We start from the raw sequence: 9,986 nt of genomic DNA, 5'->3' as shown, positions 1-9,986 counted from the left end.
ATTAATAAAATACAATAAAACACTTATTATAAGATAACCAAAATACGAAGTTAAAATCGTGCAAATTAGTTTTCAAAGTTAAAATCATTAAAATAATGTATAATTAATTAGTAAGTTCCCAAAAGATATGGTGAACGTGCGTGAAATAAATGGGTGTCTAAATTAAAAGAAACCAAAAAACAATTAAATAATAATAACATGTTATTAACTATACAAATTAAACATTTATATTTTAAATGGGTTAGATCGGTTGATTCACAAATTAAGTGGTCCCTAATCTTCAAGTTAAGTTGTATCTAGTAATAATTAATTAAGAACCGGTTTATAAAGAATGTAAAATATTTATAAATCAATTTAGAATTTAAAATATTTTAAGCACTCTTATAATTTTGAAAAGCATTAGTTGACTAAAGACTTGTTGTAATAGACAAACTCAATTTGGTCCCGATCGTAAACTCACAAAAGTTATAGAGGTTGAAATTTTTTTCAGTTCACTAGTTCAGTGAATCGATAAAAAAAGAGTTTATTTTAGAAGTGGATTGAAATTTACCCTAAGTCATGGCTCAAATTATAAAAAAAAAAACTTATTTATATTTTAAATATCAAGACAAACCATTTTAAGATTTGTAAATGATGATTTGAGATGAAAATTGACCTGTTAATTTTGTCCATCCTACAAGATTTGGTTCTGGTCCACATGGATTGAACAATAAAAACCTACAAACCAAAAAAAATTATTGAAAAAGTCCATAAGACCAAAATATCCACAAAAGTTATGTGGATCAACAAGAAACTTTTTTAACATGAAATCAAGATAAACTTGTATAATTAACGTTTATGATCGAATACTAATACAATATTTCTACACTACATATATTATTTATTTTAAGTACAGAGAACAAAAATATGGTTTGTGTTACATATTGAACATTGGATGTATTATTAAATCTATAGATTAAAGAAAAGAGTTATTATAAACATTTTTCTTATGTAAAGAAATCAATTATATAATTATATATATGTTGACGCATGAATGAAGTTGTTTTTAGTATAGTACAACTTTTGAAATTTTAAATGATGAGTCCCCATTTGATATGGATCAATGAGCTACTCAATATTAAGCCTATATATATCGATCCAGCAAAATCGAACCTAATAATGGACCCACGAGGAGAACCTTTTGGTTGTTATTGTAAGAAAAATTATCTCACTTATCAAATCAAAGGAAACCTATATACATATTTTTTTCTTATATTCATAACTTCAATCAATTTAGTTTTTATATATATAGTATTAAGCGTTTGAGTTCATGTACAAAATATTTTTTAGAGATGTATAAACTTGTTGTTATTAGGACCTCACATTGCATAAATTTCTTAGACACAACAAAAAAGCTTCTCAAATACAAAAAAGGGGATGGAGGTGCAGGAAGAGGGGACTGTCAGAGGGAAATGAAAGGGAGAGAGATATCTGTGGTTGTTTTGAGTTTGACTGAGGGGTAAAATTGGTAATTTTTAATTTATGGGGTGCAGAAAGCAAAATTGGCGGTGCAGGAAGCTAAACATTGATTCCATAAATTTTTTATTGTAATCACAAGGGCCACATTGTGCTAACTGGACATCTTAGGCTATTTCTTTTTGCACTCCCATAGTTTGTTTACATGTGCGGAGGATGTAATGTGTTGCTGGTATAGTAAGTTTTCTAAAGAACGCTTATACGTTGATAACTGCTCAAATTCATACTCTTCTTCACATTCAATTTTTTCAAACTGTTATTCAATAATTTAATTAAATATCTTAATTTGATATTTTATTACTATTTGCTATTGTTAAAAGGTCGTAGGTGTCAGCGGTTGTCAAAAGAAAAAAATTTCCTTTTTGACACTTTACTTTTTTGTTTATAACCTTTTAACAGCTATAAATAATAAAATATTAAATTTAGATATTTGATTAAAATATAATTAAATTATGGGATAAAATTTAATAATATCGGTTGTCAAGAAGGAATGTGAATTTTAACGTTCTCAACATAACATATTATTGTTCCTTTTTAAATGAAATATACAAACATGAAATTAAAAAAAAATCCTTGATATGTACTTGTTTTCTTACTTGTATTTCAAAACTCATTTTAATAATTAAATATTATATTTAATTAATAAAATATATAGAAACAAAAATTTAAAATAAAATAATAATATTTATAATTGTTAAATGGAAATATAAAATTTAATTAATCAAAGAAATTTAGTATGCAATGCAATTGATGTGACAAAATAACCAAAAGCATTAAAAAAGTCGTAAAAGTTGGGGTTTAACAAAAACGTATGGTATAAGAAACGTCTGATTATGATTCTAAATTCAATTTGTTGAATTTAGAAATTGAATTAATGCATCATAAAAGGATAGATAGCTTAAATTATTTTGTATTAAATGATGAACATTAAAGAAAATGTTATGTATAAGTTGTTGATTTTACAGTTGAGTTGTAGAAGATGTGTTAGAAAGAAAAGAAGAGAGAGAAAAGGAAAAGTGGACCCTGTTACTTCTTCAATCTCAATCTCAATCTCATCTGTTAAAACAAAAGAAGATTCCCAACTGAAGATAACAAAATTTCGTGCGATTATTATTATTGGTTGGACCACTGTTGTTTTGTTTTCTCATCAACCCAGAGAATTCTGCATTAAATGCAGGCCTTCTTCAAATTCACTCACTGTACGGAAACCCACTTCAATGAATAGGTCCACTTTCACCTTCATCATTTCACTCTCCACTGCACTGCAGGCCCATTATCTTCTCTTCTCTTCTTCCTCATTTTCCTCCACTGAACCTTCTTCTCTAACTCATACCAACACTACACTGCTTCGTCTTTTTGTATTTTATGATTTGGAACTTTCTCTTTGCACTCTGTTACTTCAAAACAAAGCATGGACAACATATACTATCGTGTGTTGATTGTGACCCACGACTTCTATATATAGTTTATATGATTTTAGATTCAATATATAGTTTGTGGACTAGGTCATATATATATATATATGCTTCTTCAACTTTCATCATTTAGATAATCTTTTGAACAAAACGTCTCATGCTTTTTTGTCTTTTCATCTATAGACTCTTTTCTTCATATCGTTCCAATTCATTCCAATTTTGATCATCAACAACATAGTCTTGTTACTTGCATATTTTCTTCTTTTGTTCTTAATTTGACTGCACTTTTTTGGGAGATTAGTTTTTAAGCAATAATTAAGGCTCACCGGGGGAAAGTTTGAGTCCCTATATATTGCTCTGGTGGTTGTTATTAAAATCAGTGGCTTGTGTGTCTTTCATTATTTTCACCACTAAAATAGCACTTGTGGGTGTTTTGAGAAATTTACTATAGGGATTTAAGAATCAATGGGAGACCTAATTCAAATCTACATAATTAAGATGATAACACCACTTCAAAATCAAAATCTTAATACAATGAATTTTTGTGTTTTCTTCTCTGGTAATTGGTGTTTCATTTTGATTTCTCACGATCATCTCATACTCTTTCTTTCCATGTAACTTTCATTAGATTTGGTAAGTTCATATATGTGTCATCTCTTGCATGTTCTTTGTTTAGATAATCTCAAATTGATTATATATATGGTTTTGAAAGTCATGATTCTAGAGAAAATGGTTCGTGAATTACCAGTAAATAAACAACTACAAATATACCTTTCTGATTTTTCCTTATTCTGAATTTTTATCTAAAACTTCTACACCCATCTTCATTTGCACAGTAAAAAATTATAGTTTTCTCCATCAAAGTACATGGTGAAAATATTGATTCGGCGACTTCATAAGTCCGTAGGAATATATCTCTTTTCAGGATCAAAAGAATATATTTCCTGGTATCAATTATTAAAAAGAAGAGATAGATATGCTATCTATGTTAAGTTAGATGTAAGTTAAATCTGTAGAATTTTTATTTTATTTTATTAGTATATTTATGGGTGAATTTATCAAATAGGGTCTACACACATGTCTAGAGAATTCCTCCAAAGACTTCATCCAAGATTCCACTGATTGATGAGTGGATATTCTTCTCCATTGGATTGATGGATTGACAAGTAAGACCCAGTTTAACAAATCCTGCCATATCACTCACTTATAGCCTCTTATTTCGTAAACATTTATAACCAAAACAATATAAAAAATGCTTTAAATATTTTCATAAATTAAGTTATAACTTGTGTATAGATTATTTTTATGTGTGCATTAATTTTAACTTAGGAAAAAATATTTATAAAACAAAATGACACTTAAAGAAGTGATTCTTGGTACTAGTCCCGTGTAAGGATTTAGTAAATCTTGTATATTAGGGTTAATTTGTTCTAAATTGAAAGATGGAAAAAACATGACATTTAAAGAAGTGATCTTTTGATAATATGAATCGGAAGAAGCAGAAGCAGATGTGATAAATATAACAGATAGTAGTTTTGGGACAGAAAAAAAAAAGTGGTGGAGATGAAAAATGAAAGTGAAAACTTATAGTTATTAAGTTTAAGACATACACATAAATAGAGGCAGAGTTTGTGATCCCATAATAACTGCTCTCATTATTTGTACCTAGAACATACTAGTAAATAATTATCTCCTCGTGCTTTGTATTGATTTTCCCTGTCATTTAAGCTTCATAACTTCACATTTAAGTCTTGTTTATCCATTTCACTTTCCCTCTTTCAACTCCAAATTTTATCGGATATCCTTGTTTTACGGCCCATGTCAATGTGATGCCAGGACAGTATCGGAGCACCAAAGCTTTATCTATGGAAATGTCTTTTTCTTCTCTTTTTTTTTTTCATCTATCTTCCTTCTTTTCCCTTCCATTATCGATGCTAAGGTCCATATTAATTGCCCATTATTGATCTTCTTCTTCACTAAAGTTTTATCGTATAAGGTCAATAATACCAAAGACCTTTTTCAAAGAGAACAAATCCTTCTGCAAAATTCCACCTCACTACTTGTTCCAAAACTTCTCACTCAACTTTTATTTTAGGATTTGGTAACTTTCTTTGGATGATCAATGATAAATTATTGATGCGTTGAAAAATAAAGCAGATACATATAATCGGGAAAAAAAAAATACAAGGCTTTTGAACTTGTTTTGTACAGTGGATTTCTTCTTTTGTATCTTTATGTTTTGGACAGTTTCTTTTGATTATAATGCTATCAAAAGGATTAGTAGGGTGTAATGAACCCTACTGTAGCTACTCCCACTCCTACACACACACACACACACACACACACATATATATATATATATATATATATCCTTACTTGAATTGCACATCTATTAATATTTTCTAAAACCTAATTTAAACTGGTATTACTATATATATATTCCAAGTAACACAGAAAAGAAAAAACATGATGCAGTTGCATCATTTATCTTTCTGAGTCTGCAACTGCGGTGTGCATTACAACAGTTCACTGGACAAAATCGTTAAATCGATCGTCAGATAATTTTTGAATCAAAAGGTAGCATCGGAATATTATACGCACGAGAAAAAAATGTATCAGATTGGATTGTATTCAGAAGGACGAGCTGTAGAATATTATCTATGTTACTGCTAGTTTTGGCAATATATCATATATACATGTGTCACTGCATTTCAGATATATCAAAACCTATAGTATACTATCTATGTTAACATAACCGAATGATAGACTATGATTATGCATAAAGTTATTTATAAAGAAAAAACAACTGTCATATAGAGGTACATAATTCAAATAACAATTGGGGTACATTTATAATTAAGTTTGGTGTTTTGGCTGAGTGTACCTTCCTCTATTTATGGAAGTGTTTCATCATTGTATGCGTGTCTATATATATAAATATAGACCCCATTGAACCAACAAAAATCTAATACGACTTACAAATTTAAACGACAGCAGTTATTATCATTATGACTAGTGAGCAAGTATGCAGAATTCCTCCAGTAATAGAAAATCACGGGGTGTTGCTAGCTGAATTTGATGCTGACATTGAACACAAAGCCTAAAAGATTTCATTTTCGACACAGTGAAAGAAAGGTTTGGTCCCAATAATTGGTTTGCGATTGCAGTAGAAAGTCATATTTGATTGTGAAGATATGCAGCAAATTGGTGTGGCATATATAATGGAGACGCAAGATATAGTTAGCATGATGGTTTACCGTTTTTGTAAATTTGAAGATGATGAAAATGGTTGTGAAATGGGAGTGAAGTGGAGCAGTGAGTTAATGTGAAGAAAGAAAGGGCGGGTCAAACGATAGTGCAAGGTCAGCAGTTGGTAATAATTATATAGAGGAAATGCAATGCGATGGTAAAAAAGTGGAGAGGAGAGTGAAACTGAGCGAAGCAATTACAACGATGCATAGACGAGAGAGAAGAAGCACATGGTCCAAGATAAAAAGGTAGGAGCTGAGGAAACTAAAGAAATACGACACTTTAAGCTGGTCGTATCTTTGGGGTTTCTACGGCTTTTTGTATTGGTTATCGAGATGAAAGAGGACCACAGAGGAAAGAAGAAGGTAATGATAATAATAAAAAAAATGGATTTTTACATGACAAGTAATTGGTTTGTAACCCAAAAGCTTAGAATGGTCTCTGCATATTTGGAAAGATGCTGCTTCTCTCTGTGCCCCACTACTGTCATGGCCCTGATTCAGATGCAAGAGACGTTAAGGTGGTCATGATGAATAGAGTTTGTTTGTGTCTGAATGGTTTGAGAGGGTTGACAGGGACGACTGAGTCTGCGACTGTCATTAAGCCCTCACCCAGTGGCACTGAAAAACATGCTGCTTTTCATTCACATTTATAAGTCGCCAGAATAGCAGTCCTCTACTATCATCTGGATTCCCTTTTCTCTCTCTTCCCCTCTCACCACTGTGTATTCATTTCCTTTTTCTAACTTTATTTTCCTCAGTACAATCCTTTAATGCTTGTTAAGGACTCCGCTTTCTGCCCTACACCACCAACAAAGATCTACACATAGTCCAAACACATAATCCAAAACAACCAAAACTAAAGGGTGGGGAATTCAGTGCTTCTCTGACTCTCATTCATTGCAATGCACCAGAGAAAAACCTAACGAGAATGAGATCAATATATATACACACATATGTACAAGTACTACTGTACACATACCGCCACATCATCACACCCTCCACCATTATTTATAAAATATACCACTCCAATATTATACCTGGTATCTACTAATTAATTAAAGAACCCAACACTTAACCACATTACTCGTCATATAATATATCTGTATTTATACCACTTTTAATTACTGCACTCATAAAATGGCACAAAATGCGAATAATTTACATTACTAAGAACATACGTTTTTCCACCACCTCGCAACGTACATAACCGTAGCACTCACTCACCTCACAAGGGATATAATTTCACAAAGGCTATTAATTAGGGTAGGAAAAACAAAGTAATGATGAAAATAACGAAAAGCAAAGAAGAAACAAGATGGGGTATGAAAAATGTAGAAGAAGAGAGAGAGAGAGAGGAGATGATGTCTGTCTATGAGTTAATTAATGGCTTTGAGACGATGTTTTCCAGGTTGGGCAGCGTCTCTTGTAATGTAGCTGAAGACGAAAGAGGTGTGGTCGGAAGGAGCAGTTTGGAAATGGTGCTTGCAAGCAAGACAGGTGATTTGAAGCATAGTTGAATTGATCTGTTTGATTGCATGGTCCTTCAAGGCACAGGCTTTGTCCAGTTCCGCTAGAGCTTGTTGTCTTATCCTTTTGGCATTAGTGAACTCCAGTTCCGCCTGCTCCATCTGCCTCTTAGCGTGCTTCCTTGCCTCTTCCGCATACGCTTTTTCCGCCACCGCCATCCTCAGCTGCTCACGTGCCTCATCTTCAACCCTTTCTCCCAACCACTTCTCCCTCATGCACCCTTTTTCCAATGACCCTATCGATAACTGCAACTGTGCACAGGGGTTTCCCTCACTCTTATTGCCTGTGCCTGAGGCTGTAGAGAGCTGAAGCTCAAGGTTGGGTTGGAGTTTGTTCACTTTGCTGTCGTTGTTGGTTTGTGCAGTGGTAGTGTTGCTGAACAAGGCCGGTTCTACTACTGTACATGTTTCCGGGGGCTTTGGAACTATTACACCGATTTGCAAGGGGGCACCTGTGCTGAAATTGTTTTCGCTAGAAGGGCTTGAAGCTGTTCGAGACAAGCATACGGCAGCAGCTTGCACTGCCTGCGTTTCTGGCCCCAACCGCCCCACGTTGCACGCGTCTTGGTGTTCAATAAAGCTCTCCACCCTACAAACAATATTGAGAGGTCACAAAGAATCATTCCGTACCTTTTGAAAAGCTCGTGAGATCCTTCCTTGCAAAAGTAATAAAAAGAAGTTGTTCATTCGTATAAAGGTGCTTGGAAAAGAAGTCAAGGGGTGGGGGAGATGTTTCAGTTTCCACTAGTAAAAGGACAACAAACTGATGTCATTTTGAGGTAGCCGGTATTCAATGCAATAAGGTTCTTGAAGAAATACAGTACAATGTCGCAAAGGTTAAACGAGAGAAGGTGTAAAAGGAATGCGGAAGGTGTTGATGAAAAAATATATATATATATCTGTGAGCTTTGGGAACCGTGTTTTCCCAGCTGTCAAGAAAGAGCTAGGTTGAAGACTTGTTTAAGGTTCCATCAGTCAAATACTAATAAACTTTAATTAATTAATTAATTTATTTATGATTCTCCTCCATTGATGGCTTTATTTCCATTCAAAAGAATACATCTGGCCTTTTGTTAAAGTCAAAAACGGAATAAAATATAAGAGGAGGAAGTTTGAAGTTAATGGAAGATTTGGATGAAGAAAAAGGTAGCGTTGTTGTTGTTGTTTAGATAGATAGATAGATAGATAGATAGATAGATAGAAAGAAAGGATACCTTGAGAAGACGCGGCCACAATCGCAAGAGTGGCCTCGGGTGCCACATGTTTTAAGATGTGCTTTGTAATCAGACTGCACTGCGTAGCCTTTGGAGCATCTCTCACAGACCCATTGCTTGTGACTGCTGTGTTTTCTTCTGAAGTGCTTCTTTATGCCGACAAGATCACCCAGAGCATGGCACGGGTCATGGTGCAAGCAAGTAGGCTCCGGGCAAACGAAGACCCGCTTCTTCACCAGCGGCGTCTCCCTCTTCAAGAGCTTCCACGGCACCTTGTGGCGGCGCCGGTGCATCTGAAGGTTCTGGTCCCTCTGGAATCCCTGGTTGCAGATCTCACACACGTAGCGATCTGATTCAAGCAAGGTCTTGGGTGAGAGGGACACCACTTCTGCATCTGGATCTGTGTTGCGTTTAATTCACACCCCAATACCCATCATCACCATCATCATCATCAAATGAATGAATTAATGAATTCTCCCATCATTAACCATAACTTTAATTACTCTTCAAGAATAGGTATAGATACATGTGATGCGAGTAAATAACAATTACTAATAGAATCTAATTAAGAAAAAAAAGAAGAAGAAGAAGAAGGTTAGATTAGAAGTTAACCTGGTGTTCCCGCAGGCCTTCTCTTCCTTTTATTAGTGGCAGTGGTAGCATTCTGGGCGCAGGAAAAGGGCTGAGAAGAGGGAAGCGATGAGTTGTTGAGCAACGTGTCAATCCTTACTAGGGAAGCCATTAAGAGAAGGAGGGTTAAGGGTTATGGGTTAAGGTGATGAAGAGAAAAGAGGAAGGGAAAAGCTTATTTATTTTTTCCTCTTTGGGTTACTACCAGACTCAGCTTTCTTTTAACTTTCAGCTTTTTCAAACACCTTTCTCTCTCTATCTATCTCTGGGTTTCTCTCTTCCCCATCTTCAACAGGGATTGTCTGTATAGCCCTCACTAGCTAATAAAGTTTGAAAAAGAGAGAGAGAGAAGCAATGATCCCACAATGGGCTCCAGAAGAAAAACATCCTCAGAAACAAACAAAACCCCTCTCACCAATTTGATCACACAGTAAA

General features: G+C 33.9%; 1 protein-coding gene across 2 annotated transcripts; it reads right to left on the bottom strand.

The window, feature by feature from the left end:
- Positions 1-7,319: 7,319 nt before the first annotated feature.
- Positions 7,320-9,986, bottom strand: LOC114176462 (protein indeterminate-domain 14-like). 2 transcript variants are annotated; one of them, XM_028061509.2, is made up of 3 exons: positions 9,534-9,986; positions 8,922-9,321; positions 7,320-8,296 (listed from the first exon to the last, which is right to left on the bottom strand). In XM_028061509.2, the coding sequence occupies exons 1-3, from the start codon at positions 9,661-9,663 to the stop codon at positions 7,558-7,560; spliced, it is 1,269 nt and encodes a 422-aa protein (XP_027917310.1). In that variant the 5' UTR covers positions 9,664-9,986; the 3' UTR covers positions 7,320-7,557. The 2 variants fall into 2 exon arrangements, with proteins under 2 accessions (XP_027917310.1, XP_085526766.1); XM_085670640.1 differs by having other exon boundaries at positions 8,922-9,425; positions 9,534-9,672.

Source organism: Vigna unguiculata, chromosome 3, assembly GCF_037176805.1.
Source record: "Vigna unguiculata cultivar grain cowpea cultivar isolate G323 ecotype 2 chromosome 3, ASM3717680v1, whole genome shotgun sequence".
Lineage (NCBI taxonomy): Eukaryota > Viridiplantae > Streptophyta > Magnoliopsida > Fabales > Fabaceae > Vigna > Vigna unguiculata.
Note: the sequence above shows the minus strand (reverse complement) of the source record. Positions and strands in the feature narration are given on the sequence as shown.

What these genes read in the sequence shown, in the direction of transcription:
- LOC114176462 (XM_028061509.2), bottom strand. Translation starts at nt 9,663, where the DNA reads ATGGCTTCCCTAGTAAGGATTGACACGTTGCTCAACAACTCATCGCTT. An exon ending in AAGGCCTGCGGGAACACCAG is followed by an intron (nt 9,322 to 9,533) that starts GTTAACTTCTAA and finishes AACGCAACACAG; the next exon opens with ATCCAGATGCAGAAGTGGTG. An exon ending in TGTGGCCGCGTCTTCTCAAG is followed by an intron (nt 8,297 to 8,921) that starts GTATCCTTTCTT and finishes TATTGTTTGTAG; the next exon opens with GGTGGAGAGCTTTATTGAAC.